Consider the following 19,452-nt stretch of genomic DNA (forward strand, 5'->3'; position numbering starts at 1 on the left):
GGTTAAGTAAATCTAACCATTGGATCTACCTTAAAAGCATCAAACGATCCAGATCAACTCACCATATCATATGCTCCTATAAGGCGCCACTAGTGCACAACAGTCCACTACTGCACACATGCACGTGTGTCCACTTTGTATAAGTTGGACATTATAAATGTTAACTTTAATTTTTCTTTGGGAAAATTACAGTTTACCCCCTTAAAGTTGACAGCGTTTTTCAATTCGAATACCAAAGTTTCAATTTTTGCAATCTACCCCCACAAAGTTCCAATTTTTTTCAATTCGATCAATATTATCCCAAAATTTTCATATTGCCCCTAATTTTTATTTTTAATAATAATAAATTAAAAAAAAAAAAAAAAAAACAAATTTGGGTGGTGCAAAAATGGCCAGATGGCCAAAGAGGTGGCTACGGCCACCTCGATTTTTTTAAAAAAAAAAATTTATAAAAAATAAAAAATTAGGGGCAATATAGGAAGTTTTAGATACAATTGGTCAAATTGCAAAAATTTGGAACTTTGAAGGGGTGGATTGCAAAAATTGAAACTTTCGTGTTCGAATTGAAAAACACTGTCAACTTTAGGGGGGTAAACTGTAATTTTCCCTTTTTCTTTTCTCATTTAGACTCTTTTTTCAAGGGTATTTAAAAACCGTCCATTTAAAACATTGGGGAAACTTCATCAAATCCCCATAAACTTCAACTCATTTTGACATTACCTTTCAAAGTTTAAAAATTTTCAATTAATAGTATCAAACTATCAATTTATTTCAACTACTAGGATTTTCTATTAAGTTTTTTTCGAAATGCCCAAAATACCTCTGTTTTAAAAATAAACAAAAAATTGCAAAGATATTGTAAAAATAGTGCAAATATGTTTTATTATAAAAAAAAAAATAGATGTATGAATCTTTACAATTTTCTATTTTATTTTTATAATAAAAAACGATAATATTTTGGGAATTTTGACAAGATTTAACAGAAATTTTTAATGGAATGGGGTAATTGAAAAAATTAAAAGGTCGATACTCTTAATTGAAAGTTTTTGAACTTTAAGAAGTACTTTCAAAACATGTGAAGTTTAAGAGGGGTTTTGTATATATTTATGTCCAATTTTGCTACTCTTAATATTGCTTTTCCTCAATATACTTAACCATAACCTTAGCATACATTTGAGTTCACCTTAGCAAATCCAAACAACAATTTCTAGCTTCCCATCTTCTGCTATATACACATTTATTTCAAAATTCCTGTTTTTGGTGCTGTAGGGAGGCAACTTCTGTTAAAAGAGTTTTCCAATATATATATCATCAATTATATGGAGAAAATTATTAACCATCCAACCATCAAAAGGGATTAAATTTGTCCCTGAAAAGAAAGTAAAAAGTAGGTTTCGAATATATCAAGGCATTGGCAATGGAGGCCGAAGAATAAGTTTAATCAAACTATTATTTGTATATATACACAGTCTGTATGTCGGTTGGAGGAGAACAATTAACAAGTGAAAACAAACAACATGGCTAAGCTAAGCCTCTTGACAATTTTTTAGATCTTGTCCAAGAGAGGCACTGAAAGAAGGAGCCACAAAAACAGAAGAATAAACCTTGGAACTTCCAAAAGAGAGGCTTGAAAGCTTGTTAATTCTGTGATGATCAGAGCTTGATGAACAAACAAAAGTCTCTTCAACAAAGCTTGTAATCTGGTTTTCCCTTGCATGGTTCTTCATAATTGCACGCTGAAGAAGCTGAAACACCCTTGGATTCTTTCCCTTGAGCAAGCTGCAGCTTTCATGATCATGATCATGAGCGTGAGCATGACATGGGAAGTTTGTCTTTGCGTTTCTTCCTCTGAGGAGCCTGGCGGCGCTGTCATAAGCCAGAGCAGCCTCTTGTGCAGTGTCAAAAGTCCCAAGCCACAGCCTCAGCTTCTGTGAGGAGTCCTTGATTTCAGCAACCCATCTTCCTGAGGGCCTTTGTCTCACCCCTAGAAACCTCTTTCCAACCTTCTTGCTTCTTTTCTCTTCTTCATGCTCATGCTTTTCTTCTGCTTCTTGAGGTGAGTTTTCAGGTTCATATGGGATGATCCCTGACATCTCTAGCCTGTCCAGACTAAAAAATGGTGATCATGGGCCTCATAATGGCAAATTCATTATATATATATATATACCTGGGTGACAGTATACCATGTTGTAACTCAGAGGGAAAAGTTTCCCAAGTAATAATCTTCCAATGTATGGGGTTAGAAAGATAGAAACAAGGGGAATTGTTGTTAGGATTTAAAAATTACTTTCATATATAAATTAATATATAACATTTAGCATATAGTTGGGAGTTGGGACATATATGAATGGTAGGTACATTAATTAAGCATATATAGTCTACTTTTGTGAGTAATTAATTATATTATAAGCTTTTTTGTGTCTTTCTAAGAATTATATGACTTTTAAAATAATCATTGAGATTTGTGATTAATTACCGTTGAATTTTGATCAAAATGTGATCCAATGAGCATAAGTGGAACAAATTTGATTGATTAAATTGGTATTTTGACGAAAATACCCTGAAAGAATAAGGAGAAAAAAAAAGGGGAATTGTTGTTAGGATTAAAAATTACTTTCATATATAAATTAATATATAACATTTAGCATATAGTTGGGAGTTGGGACATATATGAATGGTAGGTACATTAATTAAGCATATCTAGTCTACTTTTGTGAGTAATTAATTATATTATAAGCTTTTTTGTGTCTTTCTAAGAATTATGTGACTTTTAAAATTATCATTGAGATTTGTGATTAATTACCGTTGAATTTTGATCAAAATGTGATCCAATGAGCATAAGTGGAACAAATTTGATTGATTAAATTGGTATTTTGACGAAAATACCCTGAAAGAATAAGGAGAAAAAAAAAAGGGGAATTGTTGTTAGGATTAAAAATTACTTTCATATATAAATTAATATATAACATTTAGCATATAGTTGGGAGTTGGGACATATATGAATGGTAGGTACATTAATTAAGCATATCTAGTCTACTTTTGTGAGTAATTAATTATATTATAAGCTTTTTTGTGTCTTTCTAAGAATTATGTGACTTTTAAAATTATCATTGAGATTTGTGATTAATTACCGTTGAATTTTGATCAAAATGTGATCCAATGAACATAAGTGGAACAAATTTGATTGATTAAATTGGTATTTTGACGAAAATACCCTGAAAGAATAAGGAGAAAAAAAAAATTGTTCATGAATTTGCATCGAATATTTACATTAATTTTATGAAATGATTGCTTCAAATTTGTTGACGGAATTTGAAACACTTGGTCTTTCTTTGGGGACTATGATTTAGCAATATTATATTATATTATTAGTAAGCAAACGGTCACTTGGATGAAAATGAAAACATACGACGTCGGATGATCCAAGCGCGCGCTGCATGTTATTTCAGATTTTGTCGGCAGGGTTTTTTTTTCGTTAAAAATGAAGCAAAGCTTTGTGTGTGCAAAATCCAATATTTGTCATTGGTGGATGAGTTATTGGTTCTCTCATATATATTTATTATGATTAGCTAAGCAAACAATTTCAAACAGGTCAAACTTGTTTAAGAAATGTTTTTTTTTTTTGCCCAAAAAGTTTGGGGAAGCCTCACAAAGCTCCTTTCAAAATTTTCATTTTTTGTAATGTCTCTCATCCGTTAAATTCTGTCAAAATTTTTAAAATACGCCTGTTTTTTTATTATAAAAAAAGGTACAAAAATTCAAGCGTAGTTATTTTTGTAAATTCCGTTAAATTCTGACCAACGCATAAATCTTTGTAATTATTAAAATTTATATGACTCAACATTTCTTTGACCAAGGAATAGCAGGGTATATTAGTAAATGTGACATCTACATAATCTCAATTAGTCACAGAAAAGGCCAAAGCAATGAGGTGAGATGCATAACAAAGCCAAGCTAAGCTAAACCAAGCTAGGTCGTTTATTGAGAATAATTTAGTATAAGAAAGCATTGTTTAGGGTAAATAATAGCAGTGATGGAATACATCCAACAGCCTACAAACAAAACCCCAAAAACAAACAAAAACGCCCACGTTTCTTTCTAACTTCAACCTAAGAAATTAATGTATTACATTTGTCGTCACATTATTGGTGTCTTTGTTATTCCCTTGGAACGTGCAGCCCCTCCTTTTGGCTCATTTCCTTTTTTAAAATTTGAAAATAAAACCTACAATTCTTCTGCACTCAAAATCCTCACAAGGACCTTTAGCTTTGTTGTTGGATTCTTTATGCACTTTTCACACACCCTTTTTTTTAAAAATAAATAAATAAATAAATTTCAAACTCATACTTCCTCCTCTCTTTGTTAGGTCTACTTTCTTGTCTGATTCTTCATTCAGGTTTTGTTGCGCCAAAAAGAGTGCAAACTTAACTTCAGGCTATCATCAATAATAAATTCTCGATAAGTACGAGGTCGATCTTGAGGGAATGGTAAAACACTAAAGTAAAATTTATATTATTATGCAAAAAAAAAAAAAAATAAATAAAAGATTTGCTTTTTTTTTTTTTTCTACTAAAAAGTTGAGCAATGAAGTGATTAAATTAACAAAACTAAATTATGAAAAAATTAATGAAAAAAGCACTAGGGTTTTAAGGATCTACCTAGCATTCTATTATATATTCGTGAGACATATATTATTTATCAACTAAACTAGGTAAAAAATCAATCTCCTAATTGGAAGATAAAGAATTTAGTACTAATCAAATATAAAATAGATTGAATATGGATTTGTTGAAAATTTGATTTCAATAACATGTTACAATAAACTAAGCATTCTCTGAGGAGTGGCGTGGCACGGTTCTCGAGGAGTGGCTTGAGTCCGAGGAGTCGTCATGCTGTAAAGAAGAACAAACAGTAGGATAAGAGCCGAGGTGTGCTGGCGGGGGATAGCTTTGATGTCTAAGTCAGTAAGTGATTTAGAAAGGGAGAGAATAATGAGCAATGAGAGCTTGTGAGAGAATTTCCAATTACCAAATAATGAATTGGAGTTTCCCTTTTATAGGCATCTGGTAGCAGTTGTCTCCCCAGAATAGTCGGCCCCACGTTCCCGACAATCCACGTGTGCCATGTCGACGAAATGAATCGTGGGTTCTGGGCCACGATCATGAGATCGTGGAGTAAGTGGGTGGCTTGGCCACATTTGTGTCGAACGTGGGTGCCCAAGTAATCCTCAGGTGCATGTGTCCTGATTAGGCCCTGACAGCTATGCAACGTTTTGGCGAACGTGGGCGCTGTGTTTGGGTGTTGGGTGTATCGTACGTTCGTTGGTGAACGTGGGTTCTCTTCATCGTTAGAAAGACCAATCTACCCTCCGTAAAAGACCATTATACCCTCGGTAGGCTAACCATGTATCGGGTTGGGCCGACTAAGTCTCGGCCTGGGCTTGTACTTTGGATTGGCCTAGAGGCCTATTGGGCCTTGTGTGGCCGATCCATGACCCAATAGTTACCCCCCAATTTCCTTGTCCGAATGACTATGGGAATTTCATGTTCTTCATAATGGGTCGGCTTCCTGACTCCCAATCTGTCCTCAGCAAGAGGATTTTCTTGGATGGATCTTCGGAAATTTCAAATTTTGAATTTCAAATTTTTGCAGGGAATTTTTGTCTTTTGAGCTTCCCGAGCCAATGAATTGAGAGGTCGTTGGTCTTCCCGAGGAATGGTCGACAGCTCACTGGTCGGTCCTTATTCTCAGGTATAGCGCCACGTGTCTGATAAGTGCCAAAATATTCATATTTTAGCCCATAACTTATATTTGTTAATTCTTTAGTTTTGTTAGTTTGTACTATTTTATTTCTTTTATGTGTTTTCTGTGTTTTTGTAGGCTTTTGGAAGAAAATAAATCATTTTTGGAAGTATCGGGCTTAAAGAGCAAATTTTGGAAAGCTAGAGGTTCTGATAGTGCGATCGATTGTAGGGGACCTGCACTCAAGCGCCCTACAAAAGAATGTCCAGACGAGCACAGGCTTGTGCTCGTGCGCACAAGAGGAGACTTGACCGCAGACATGCGATCGAGCGCACACGGGCTGCGATTGAGCGCACCCGTGCGCTGGAGAAAAGACAGCTACAGCCAGAATTTCCTTTCCTTTCATATTAGGTTTTTCCAAGTCCCACTTGTAATAAGACTAAACCCTATGAATTTTCTAGGTTTACTAGGGGTTCTATGATTTCTCTAGGCCTATAAATAAACCTCTAAGTCTCACAATTCAATTTACAACTTTGGAGAGGGGAATTTGGAGGCTACTTCTAGGAGCGATTTTCGGTTCTTTCTTTTCCCTTTATTTTAATTATGTGTAACTAATTACCTTAGTAGGGCTAGATTGAAGCCCTAATTATGCTTATTTAATATCTCAATATTAGCGCCTTTGTGATAATCATACTGTGATGCTTACCTTGATTAATTCATGTTTTATTGAATTCCTCATATGTGTGTGCCTGATCAACATATGCATGTAGTATGGATTAGTTATTTAAGTCAATTTGGATGGTTGTGTCCCAGGCTTAATAGAGTAACAAAAGAATTCCTCACGGGTTCTTGGGTTAATCAACATGGAAAACTGGGAGTAGACACCCATGCCTTAGGTTCCATGTGTTTGTTGATTTCCATAGATTTATGCTTTCTTAAAAAACAGCTTAGTAGACACCCATACTAAATCCTTTAAGAAAGAAAAGAATTAGAGTAGACACCCATGTCTAATTCGTTGCTTAGGAAAATCAATAGCTTAAGGAGTAGGCACCCATACCCTTAGGTTGGCAAACATTAGGTATTCATAATATGATTAAAACATTGGCATATTGTTATATTATTTGAGCATGATTAGTGGTGGATATCAAAGCCTAACCTTTTATTTATCTTTTTTTATTTTCAATATATCAAAATCAATTTAGTGACAACTTTTATATTTTAATCAATTCTAAGCAAAATCAACAATCTCCGTGAGAATGATCTCGTACTTGCATCCTATACTATTGTTTTGATCTTGTGCACTTGCGAGTTAAACGTACATTTATTTGCCTATTAATTTTGGTAGATATTTGCACAACAATGTCATCGTCTATGTGGCCCAAGAGTATGGCGATCACGTGTCAATCTTCTGGCGGTGGAGTGGATCGAGGTGCGCCTTCTTGAGGAACTCTAGGCACTAGGGATTTAAATGCAATGTCATCGACCCCTCGTCTTCACAACCTCTATAAAAGGCTTCCTTCTCCACCAGTTCATCATTTTCCTAGATTTGTCTTAATAGAACACCATTTTCGCCTTCTCCAAGCACTGCAAATCTTCATTTCACTGCTGGCTTGCCTTCATTCGACCCACTTTTCTCAGTACTACTTCCTGAGAATGGTGTACTTCAGAATTTTGGTTAAGTCTGTGCCTTCTGTGGAGTCCTTTGTCAGTCTGGCTAGCCCAGTTCTTAACTACCTCCAGTTCCTTCTTCCTCTGATCGAACCTACACTTGGTCATCTTCGGCTTAGCTCCACCCATCTTCTGATTGAGGGGGGTTATTCATGTATTCCTCGGTCACTCATACCAAGTCTTCTGTATCTGATGGGTCACAATGATGGGTCAGACTCTGACGGTCTGGGTAATTTGTTCCTGGCCTTGTGGATGGCAGACCTAACCAATGTCGATAAGCCGCAGATCAGAAGGACTGGCTTCATTCCTCCCACAGTAGATCTATGTTTTGACAATATGCAAATCGGCATAGTGGTGCGCGCCAAGGAGAATAAGGTGTGCCTATATGAAGATATGTTCCAAGCAGGCTTTAGGCTACCCTTCCCAAGGGTAGCTTGAGAGCTACTGGGTCACCTCAACCTGGCTTCTCATTAAATCATGCCAAACACCGGGAGTGTTTTCTTCGCTTGCATAGTCTTGTGGCCAAGGTTCTTAGGGATGCACATCCCCTCACTATTCGGGAGTTCATGAAGGTGTATAGCCTCGCCAAGAACCCCAACACCAACGTGCTCTTCACCTTCCTGGTCCGACAGAAGATGAAGTTCATACAACTGGGAAGGACTTTCTCTAGCAATAGAAGGTGGAAGAATAAGTTCTTCTTTGCCACGGGAAGCTGGGAATTCACTGCCTCAAAGGTGGTAGAAGGCCCGAGGGTTCCTCGGGAAACAAGTGTTCCTTCGAAAAAATGTGAGCAAAAAACGGTCCCTCGGTTTTTTTTTTTTTTTTTTTTTTGACAATGATTTGACAATATTTCTCTATAGGACAAGAGGAACCTAAACTGTCCAAATAAGAGGAGGATCGAGTGGATAGGATCTGGGCCTTTGCTCGGGCAAAGAAAAATGTCAAATCAATGGACTACGATGTCCTGGCCATCGGGGGCAATCTAGAGAAGTACCTGGGGTACCCCTCAGGTAGTGGATCGGGAGGCACCGCTCAACCAAGGAAGAGGCCAGCTCCCGAGGCTTCGAGGAAGCCAACTGCTGAGGCTCCGAGCACTACTCAGACAAGGGGAAAGCCGATTCCCGAAGCTCCGAAGAGGCCCGTTGCCGAGGGCAAAGATAAGGCCACTAAGCCTTCTAAAAAGTCAGTTGCAGACATGGGCAAAAGGAATGTGGTAGTGTCTTTGGTGGTCAAGGACCAAGTCTTTGCCGCAAATCCCTTGAGGCTAGTAGATGAGCTTAAGGATCCTGAAGTTTCTCGCTTGAAGAGGGGAAATTCGAAGAAATCGGAGAGACTTGATGATGGCTCGAGGGCAGAGAGGCCCGAGGCTGGCTCGGGGGCCCAGAGGCCTACCCCTTTGATCAATGCTTTCGCCCAAGTCATGGGTGCCTCTAGGAAGGCCTTCACTGTGAAGCCAACCATTCACTCGATAGGAGACTTCGAGTCTCTCCTTGGTGGTAGGCCTTCAAGGCCATTGTCAATGGAGCCGCCGATCGCTGCTATGCCCATCTCCACCGTTCCTCTAGAGTCCAAGCCTTCATTAGACTATAGTGAGGAGTCTCCAATCAATGTAGAGCATATCCTTGAAGAATTGGCTCGGATGCCTAGGAGGAGGGACAACTTGAAAGAGGCGGAGCCTGCAGTTGCCGGGAGTGACATCCTAACTATAGGAGCGGACAAGTCAAGAGCAAAGTCCCTAAGGCTTCCGATGTTGAGCTGATGGATGCCAAGTCTACCTCTGATCGAACTCAAGGGGCCAATGAGAATATGGAGGATCTTCATCTGAGTGAGGGTGATCCTCAACCCGAGGCTGGAGATAAGTCGGGATGAGCATTCGTCCTGGCTAAAGGTGTGGCTAATTCTACTGAGGAACAGACCAATGTCCTAACACCTAGTCAACCCATTGGGACACCTCAACCTACAGTTGCTTCGGGGAGCGTCGCCAAGGATCAAGCCAATGCTCCAATGACGTGTCAACCCGTCATGACACTCCAGCCGGCTGGTGTTGATTGGTCGGTCGGGGAGCCTCTTGCCCGGCTAGGCAAAGGGTTACTGGGGAACCCTTTCAATGCCTTTATGAGTTTAATCCCCCAGCCATTTTGCAGGGTGTCAACGAGACGGAACCCAGTAAGGTGATGGAGAATATGATCTTCTACCAGCTGGTGGTAAGTAGTTTCAACTCACTCCTTTGGTTTCATCTTATTAACATTCTACTAATGAAGTATTCCTTTGCAGAGCATCATGAAGTCCATATGTCTCTATTGCAACTTCAAAAAAGAGGTCCTAGCCCGGCAAGACAGTGAGTTGCTTATCTCAGCTCAATGGTTATCGCTTTTGAAGAGTCAAGCTGAGGAGGCCAGCTCTCGGATTCGGGATTTGGAAACTGATTTTAGGGCTTCCGAGGTAAGATTTGGTGTTCTCCGAGAAGATTATTCAATCCTTGAGGAAGGGTTTATGCAAGTCGAAGAGAAGTGCACCGAGGCTGAGCTACAACGCGATGCTTCTATGGACAAGATAGCTGCTGTCTCTTCTGCACTTGAGGAAGCACGGCAGCAAGCCTCAATACAATTTTTCAGAGCCGAGGCTACAGTATCGAGGGTGTTGACTTTCAAGGGCAAGTCCAACCGTGCAAAGCAGCAAATGCACCATTACAAGGGAAAGGCTCGGGATTTCTTCAGGTAGCTGTTGTATGCATCCTGGACTTGTGATATAGGCTAGGCCTAAGGCTTCATTGTGGGCTTTGAGACCTTCTGAGGTTGGGCCCACGACCCTTCCATCCTTATCAACATTGACACTATTGATCCCGAAGACTCTCTTGTCACCGATGAGGCCTTTGCAAAACTTGTTAGCGTTGGCCAGGAGCTAATGCCGGATGCTCTAGGGATAAGGGAGTTCGGCTATAATCCTTTTAGTGACTCTGAGGGGAATGTACACTCAGGTGGTGCTGACGCTTCAAAGTCACAGGATTTTCCAGATAGTGTCAGCAATCCTGAGGCTAAGGATGCTCATACCCTTGAGGCAAAAGACTTGTGGTGGTGCTGAAGCTTTGAAGTCACAGGATTTGTCGGATAGTGCCGGCACTCCTGAGGCTAAGGATTCTGATACCCCTGAGGCAAAAGACTTGTAAATGTATTTTTATAATTTGAAAATCTTACTAAGAAGAAAGTTTTTGCTTAACTGTTTGTCTCGCTCATTTTTCCTTCTCTTTTGGCAATCTTAAAAAACAAACTTAAAAGTTTAATTTTTATGAATGCTTAGCCCAATGCTTGGCAGAATGCTTGGCCTTGGGAAAGTACCTTTACAGTTGTATTTCACCGAGGTATTTTAGCCTTCAAATGACCATACTTCAGAGGCTTTTCATTTTTAAAATGGCTAAGTTCAGAAAGTGCCTTTACAACTATATTTCTTGAACGTTTGCCTTGGGAAAGCGCCTTTGAACAATCCTTCTTTAGAGGCTTTATATTCTTGGCTATATTTGTCGAGGTAGTTTAACCTTCGAACAATCCATCTTCAGAGGCTTTATGTTCTTAATGGGTTAAGTTCGGAAAAGCGCTTTTACAGCTATATTTCACGCACGTTACCTTGTGAAAGTACCTTGGCTACATTTCACTGAGGTTAGCCTTGGGAAAGCAACTTGTTGGCTTTATTTCACTGAGGTGTTTTAGCCTTAGAATTAACCTGCATGGAGGTTTTAAACTCTTAGTTGGGCTGATATTAAGTGCTAAAATATTCATATTTTTAGCCCTTAACTTAAATGTTTTAATCCTTTAGTTTTAGTTAATTTTTGTCATTTTAGCTCTTTTATGTGTTTTCCTTGATTTTGTAGGTCATTGGAAGAAAAAGAAGCAATCTCAGACGTTTTGGACTGAAAAGAGCTATTTTGGGAAATTGGAAGGCTCTGGTAGTGCGATCAGTCACAGGGGAGCTGCGATCGAGCGCACTATAGGCGAGGACCACAACGCACAAGGCACCAGCGATCGAGCACCAGCACAAAGAGGATCAATTACAGACCTGCGATCGAGCACACCCATGCGTGATGGACAAGTCAGCCACCAGCCTTGTTATGGAAAGTGCAAGTTTTAGGGTTTTGTAACTTTGTGCGAACTAGGGTTCAAACCCTCCGATTTTTTAGGGTTTTTAGAGTATTCCTAAGGCCAATAAATAGACCCTTAAGCCTCTAGACTAGACACACTTTCCAAGGAGAAGAATTGGAGCTCTTCAAGTTCAAGTTTCGTTTTTATTCTTTTCCAACATGTCCCAGGACAGCAAGACCGAGGCAACTCAGATACAAAAAACATATGGAATCTTTATCCCGAAATCCTAGGTGTTGTTGGGTCTCAATCCCTGATTTCCCGGGATTAATCATTATCACGAATAATTCGGATTAGATCTACTCCAAGTCAAAAAGGAGTAGGAAAGACAATCTGGGTCCAATTAAACCTCTCTGCACTCCAGGTCGAATTAAAGTAGGAGACACAATTCAAGTCCAAGTAAACCTCTACTCCTATAAATGAGCCCATACACCTGGTACAAAGATCATACTGAAAAAATGTGCTTTTGAGATCGTGTAGCTTTTCTCCAAGAAACTAACTTAGGCATCGGAGAAAGACCCCATCAACACACTCGACAAGTTCCTTTGTTTAATCACTATTGTTTTGCAACAATTGAGGGAAGCATCGAGGAACGTGCATATCAACTTGTTCAAAAACTATTTTAACAGATTGGCTTGCTTTTTATTTGATGTTCACTCAGCTCCTACTTCTTCCACCAAGTCCCACGTTTTCTTCTAATCTATTTTATTTTCTTAAAAATCATGGCAACTCCTACATAACACAATTTGTTATATTAATGCCTCATTAAAGCTCATGATAAGTAATTAAACACTATTTCATAATTAACTATAAACTGCAAGAATTATATGAGGATAAGGTATGACAATAATTTATTTTAGGGTTAAATACCTTTTAGCTCCCTGTGGTTTAGCTACTTTATTTTTTGCTCCCTTGGTTTTAAATTGTATCACAAATGGTACCTGAGTTATGGATAAAAACTAAAATAGTACTTCCATTAGTCTGCCGTTAAAAAAATTAACGAAAAATCATGTCACTGCCAAATAGACACGTCTGACTGGACAAAATAATTGCCACGTAATAAAAAACAAAATAATTGTCCAACTTATTTCCTACCTGTCAATTAAAAAAAAAAAAAAAATTGGAAATCTAATACACCGGTTTTCCCCAAATGCAAGACCCATTCAGAATTTATCTCCCGCTGCTCTCCCTCCCTCGCTCACCCTCTCTCACTCACTCCAGCAACGTCTCTGGCCACCAGCGAAGCTCTCCCTCCCTCCCTCGCTCCTGTATCTGTCACTCCAGCACAAGGTTTCGACCACTCTCTCTTGCCGCTGCTTTTCCTCCACCGGCGAAGCTCTCCAAATTTTGCTTTTCCTTCCCGTCAGTCGGTTTTTTGCTATTTCTGCTTTCTTTGGATGATATATTGACTGCCCTTTTGGAATTTTTGGTGTTTGAATGGGTTTTGCCGTTTTGGATGTGGGATTGATTGCTTTGGGTGTGTCATTGTAAGATTTTGTTATGATCGATTTCTCTTTTATTGATTTTTTGTTTTTTGTTTTTTCTGTACTTTTGGTGGGTGTTGTGGAAGTGGAAGAAATTTTTCTTTGGTTTAGATGGTGTTTGGATGAAAAAAAAAAAAAAAAAAAAAAAAAAAAAAAAAAAAGGTTGATTCTTTGTGTTTATGTTTTTGCATTATATGTTTGATGAAATTTCCATGAGAAAATAGCTTATCAATTTTCAGGTGCAATTTACTATAATTTTGCATTATCATTTGCAACCCAAGGATTCGTAGCAAGGATTTGAAAGATACGATGCTGCCACCCAGGGATCAAATCACATACAAATTAAATAAGCCTTGCAAGGAAAGATCCATTACTAAGAAGGAAATCATCTTAGCAAAGGACTATGACACAAACAAGGAAGGCAACTCACACTCTGCAAGAAAATTAGACTAGAATTTTGTGTCTGTAAAATAGGACTGTGACACAAACAAGGAAGGCAACTCACACTCTGTAAGAAAATTAGACTAGAATTTTGTGTCTGTAAAATCTGTAATTGACAGCACATTACTTGTAGACATTTAACGTCTCCTTCATGTATATATATCATGTACTCCTTTGTGAATAAGATACAATAATCTTTTGTTGTTTTCATGGTTTTTGGTGTTGTTTGTTATTTGTGTTGCACTTACTAAATGACCATTGTATAATTATGTACTTTGACGTATGTAATGGAATTATATACTAAAAACCACGCAAAGAATTATCTCTATTGGGTCACTTGTTTATAGCCATTTAGAACACTTCCATCACAATGATGCTTGCAACTGCTAGCGAGCCCGCATATGACAACTACAAAAGATTATATAGATTTAAGATACAATTGCCAAAAGACAACCGCATAAGTCAGCAAACTAGAAATAATTTTGAAAAGAAACACCTTCAAACAAAGAAAGACAAAGAACACCACTGAATACTGAGGAATTTTCTGAAGTCGAAGAGTGACTTTTGTCCCACCTACTTATGTAAGGTTAATAGCATGCCTTGCTAAGGGTTGCATTTTTGTCCCACCAACTTTCTCATTCTGATAGCAAAAGGCATTTGTAATTATACATTACTTAACTACATAAAATACATTACTTTACTGCCTCAAACAACCCTTTAGAGTTGCTCATTACCCAAAAACTAAAATCATAAGCAACACATATACATCATGTAATTGTAGACATCATGTAATTGAAGACAAACTAAGTAATTATAACATTAATCCAAAAGTTACATCTAAAAGTAATAGCAAAAGTATCATTGCAACAGTAAACCCTTACATCCATAATGATCCAAAAAATTCAACATTGTTTGTTTCTAAGTCCCTTTTAAACATTCCAAAATATGATTTAGGATGACTTTTGGATGGTTTTCATAACCCTACGGAGTTGCACTATATTACCCTAAACGTGATCCTGTTCCTCCAACCTGCAACACAGAAGAAGAATATCACTAATTTCATTCACTTACATCCTCAAAACATAAAAACTTTACGAAAAAAAAAAAATACAATCAACTTGAAGCATTAGCCCCAGATTGTTTCTTAGTGGAACTTTTCCTGTTTTTGCTTGGTTGTGTAAATGATTGAGGGATGTCCATTGAGCCTAATGATGTCTGTTCAAGGCACAAAAGCATCAAGTTGTGTAATTTACATTATATATTTAAGCATCAAAAGAATCGAGTTAATATAATTACTCACCCGGTTGGTTGGCTAATTGGGCGTGTGTTGTGAACTGTGGTTGCGGGTTGTCCCGCCTCCGACGATCCCCCCTACCACACCATATAAACAAACAATTTCATAAATAAATAAAAAAAATGACTCACCACATGAAGTATTAAATTAATATTTTATGAAACAACTCACCACATTAGTTATGTTAGGCTCTTTCTTCACAATCCTTTTTGGCCACTTCTTTTTATTTGGATTGTCAGGTTGGCGGCAGCTCCTAGCATTGTGACCCTTCTGACCACAGTTTCCACAACGTACATCATATCCCTGACGAGTCACTTTGATGCTTTCGTTAGGTTCATTTTCATCCTCTCCTCTTCTTCTCAGCTTTTTTGGCCTACCACGTTGTTTCTTTGGTATAGGTGGTAGTATAGGCTCCACATCATGGTCAACAGGCCACGCATTAGCTCTGGGTATCGGAATAATATCTGAGGCATATGACTTCTTATAAGTGTCCATTAGATACCACTTACTAACATAACTCTCAGGGACATGCCTATGTGCATAAATTGCACAACATGCATGAGGGCATGGAATTCCATTGAATTGCCACCTACCACATCCACATGTTTTCCTCCCCAGATCTACAACCCTCCTAGGTTCATGACTATGATCTACCTCAAATTGTAACTTATTACTCCATCGAGAAATATAGTTTCTTGCAGCTAACTTGTTTCTGTCCAATTTCTTCATAATCTTAGGGCAAATCACATTTTTTGAAGTTTCTGCTCCAGCCCTTTTTTGATTGAACCTATGCATTAGTAGCAGCCTTATTGTATCCATACAGGTCATAATAGGCTTATCTCTTGCTTCCAAGACCCATGCATTAAAACACTCAGCAGTATTGTTAAGTAAAATATCACTGCAACTATTATCTTTAAAGGCATGCCTTGACCACATCCGAGGGTCTATTTTGTTAATGTAATTGAATGCACCTTCATCCATGCCTCTAATGACCAACAGGTAGTGGTTGAATTGTAACACATTAGCTGCCTGAGCTGCACCCCACAAAGCATCCTTGAAGGCCTTACCCTTGTACCCTATTCTTTTGAAGTTTGCATGTAAGTGTCTCAAGCAAAATCTATGCTCCAGGCCAGGCATCAAATTCTCCATGGCTTCAAGCAGCCCCTGTATCAATAACAAAACAAATAAAAAAAACATGTTAAAATTCATCATAGTTGTAATAATAAAACTCAACAACTTTATTACACCATTGGCAAATATAATTTCCATTAATTTGTACCTTTTGTCGATCAGACATGAATGACCACATATGTTCTCGCGGATAACCAATATCATCCAACAAAAGTTTTAGAAACCATGTCCATGTATGTCTATCTTCGCACTCACATACAGCAAATGCTATTGGGTAAATGTCATCATTTGCATCTCTTGCAATGGTTGCATGCAGCTGGCCACCATACCGGCTCTTTAAAAAACAAGCATCTACACAAATCATGGGCCTACACCCATCCAAGAAGCCCCGCTTACAAGCTGCCAGTGAAACATACATCCGTTGGAAGAACATTCCATCACGTGCTATATAAGCTGATGTGCCAGGATTCCATTCGATTAACGCACCTGCAAACTCTCGTATATGTTTATATTGTTCACCTTGTCCTCCTAACAGAATATCCAATGCCATCTTCTTCGCTCGGTGACAACTTAGCAAACTTAGCTCAACATTATAATCCCTACGGATCATTTCCTTTAATGCACTTGCTTTCAAATCCGGTTGGTCCCGAACATTGTCCATGTATCGGTGTGCAGCCCACTTTATTGTTGCCCTCTTGTTGTAGTAGTGACTGCCACAATTATGCTCTTTAATGAAAGTCTTGATCTGGAAATATTTAATGGCATTCATCCAAGATGCATGTATTCTCCACCCACACTTTGTCTTACAAGAGGCGGTTACCCGCGCTTTATCGTTTCGCAAGTAAATGTAGTCGAAACCATTTTGAACTGCGAACAGTTTCAATACTTCCTTAAACTGAGTGGGGTCAACAAACTTCATCCCAATTTTTAACTCTACCTTCTCTTTCAAGTCAGTAATTTCCCTCCATTCAGGATACCTCCTCCTAACACGTCTTGGTTCACCTTCACTGTCGTCACCCTCACTATCTAGGCTCCAAAAGCCATCACTCTCTGCAGGGTCCTCATCTGGATCGTACATATTATCCCCCATCACCTTAGATTTGGATGATTCATCCCATGTCTGAAACCATTTCATTGATGCTTCTCTAGCATCACGTATACATTCATCATACTTGTGTAAGAAAATGTCTTCCTCCTCACCATCAGTTACTTCAAAATCACTTAGTTCACTCTTCTCTGCCTCATCTTGTACAATATCATCTTCCTCCTCATTATGCTGCTTTTTTTTTTTAGTCACCTTTTCCTTGTTCACTTTTTGCGTGTTCACCTTTTTATCTGCATCATGCACCTTTGTAGCCTCTTGTGAAGGCTCTTGTGCAGCTTGCTAGGCAGCCTCTTGTGGAGTCTCTTGTTCAACATCTTTTTGAGTAGGTGAATGAGAAAGCATCAGCAAGGGTTCTAATACTTCAATCGGGGCTAGTTCAACATGGTCAACAAATATGTGCAATTTGTTTCTCCTACCATTACCCACTTGTTTTAGCCTGGTGACGATATCTTCGTCTTCACTAAATATATGTACATACTCATTGCTCTCGTCATCAAACTTGTAGTACAAAGTAGGAAGATTGTTGTATTTGTACCCCAAGTATAATTCCAATATGTTGGAAATATCTGAAAAGCATAGTAGGTCCGCATCCAACTCTTCTACAGTCATCACTTCACCTCCTAGATATTCCATTCGCAGTCCACTCAAGGATCCATGATGGTAAATGGCGAGATCAATAAGAGTTGCAGTCATTTCTGTATAATGACAATAAACATGTGTAGTTTAGACAAATGCATGTATTAACAAAACACAAAATACTCCACAAAATACATGTGTAGTTGCAGCCATTACTGTTATGATAAATTGGGTATATATATATATATATATGGCGAGATCAATAAGAGTTGCAGCCATTTTCTGTATAATGACAATAAACGTGTGTCGTTTAGACAAATGCATATATTAACAAAACACAAAATACATGTGTAGTTGCAGCCATTACTGTTATGATAAATTGGGTATATATATATATATATAAAGAGTATTTTTGGGCACCCAAAAACCCTAAATTGCAGCCACAGTGACATAGTTAACATCAACCCAAGTATTATGGGGATCCACGACTAAATGCAGCATCAAAGGGAGCAATTATTAACAACTGAAAACCAATTGAAAACCAACTAAAAACCTGACAACACTAAACCCAAAATTCAAGATAACAACAAAAGTTTTTAACACTTATGACACATGGAATAAATTCCTTTCAAAAAAAAAAAAAAAAAAAGACACATGGAATAAATTATTTATAAAAGTTCAATATTAGTGGATGTGGACAACCAACTAAACAAAAATCCAATAAAGTATTCTATGGGAAGGAAGTAGACACTTTATTGTTTGCCTAACAACCGACAATATCACGTGCAGTAGATTACTACAAAATCATCCATGTACAACTAACATCTCTCTCCCTATCAACGATATATAAGTGGCTCAAAATCAGTACTTTCCCCCCAACCTTCAATAACTTTATTCTTTAGAGGCTTGAAAAAAGGACACTGGACATACCTCTTTTGCTTTAGAGAATGGGCTTCGACTACTTAAAACATTAACATTATCAGCATTAGGAGAGCTTCGCCGGTGGAGGAAAAGCAACGACAAGAGAGAGTGGTCTAAACCTTACGCCGGAGTGATAGATACAAGAGCGAGGGAGGGAGGGAGAGCTTCGCCGGTGGCCGGAGACGTGCCGGAGTGAGTGAAAGGGTGAGCGAGGGAGGGAGAGCAGCGGGAGAGAAAATTAGGTTTCTGAAGGGTTTTTTCTTTTCTTTTCTTTTCTTTTTTTAAGAGATTCTGAATGGTCTTGAATTTGGGGAAAACCACTGTATTAGATTTCCTTCTTTTTTTTTCTTTTTTTTTTTAAATTGACAGGTAGGAAATAAGTTGGGCAATTATTTTGTTTTTTATTACGTGGCAATTATTTTGTCCAGTCAGACGTGTCTATTTGGCAGTGACGTGATTTTCCGTTAATTTTTTTAACGGCAAACTAACGGAAGTACTATTTCAGTTTTTATTCATAACCCAGGTACCATTTATGATACGATTTAAAACTGACAGGGCAAAAAATAAAGTAGCTAAACCACAGGGAGCTAAAAGGTATTTAACCCTTTATTTTAATAGAGAAAATATGCATATTTAAGCTATTATTAGTTTTTTTTTTTTTTTTTTTTTTGTTATAAGAACAGCTTCATTAGTTAAGTTTGCACACAATCAAACACTAAACATTAATCTTAGGCCGCGTTTGCACACAAACAAACACTATATATATATATATATATATATATATATATATAATTCACTCATTAAATTTTAAATTACAATAATGTCCGAGGGTGTCTCAATCTAGTCCTAGTAAATTCTTGACTAGGTCCTTGTTAGGTCCCAATCGAGTCTCGACGGAGACCCAATAGGGTCACGAGGAGTCCCGATCGGGTCGTGGCAAGGTCCTGACGATGTCTCGGC

The 19,452-nt window shown here is 38.1% G+C and overlaps 1 protein-coding gene across 1 annotated transcript; it reads right to left on the minus strand.

Annotated features, from left to right (window-relative positions):
* Positions 1 to 1,485: 1,485 nt before the first annotated feature.
* On the minus strand, positions 1,486 to 2,102 carry LOC132185258 (uncharacterized). Its single transcript, XM_059599055.2, has one exon. It carries the CDS (start codon positions 2,091 to 2,093, stop codon positions 1,527 to 1,529), a length of 567 nt encoding a protein of 188 aa, XP_059455038.1. The 5' UTR covers positions 2,094 to 2,102; the 3' UTR covers positions 1,486 to 1,526.
* Positions 2,103 to 19,452: the final 17,350 nt, after the last annotated feature.

This window comes from Corylus avellana, chromosome 7, assembly GCF_965113065.1.
Source record: "Corylus avellana chromosome 7, dhCorAvel1.hap1.2, whole genome shotgun sequence".
Lineage (NCBI taxonomy): Eukaryota > Viridiplantae > Streptophyta > Magnoliopsida > Fagales > Betulaceae > Corylus > Corylus avellana.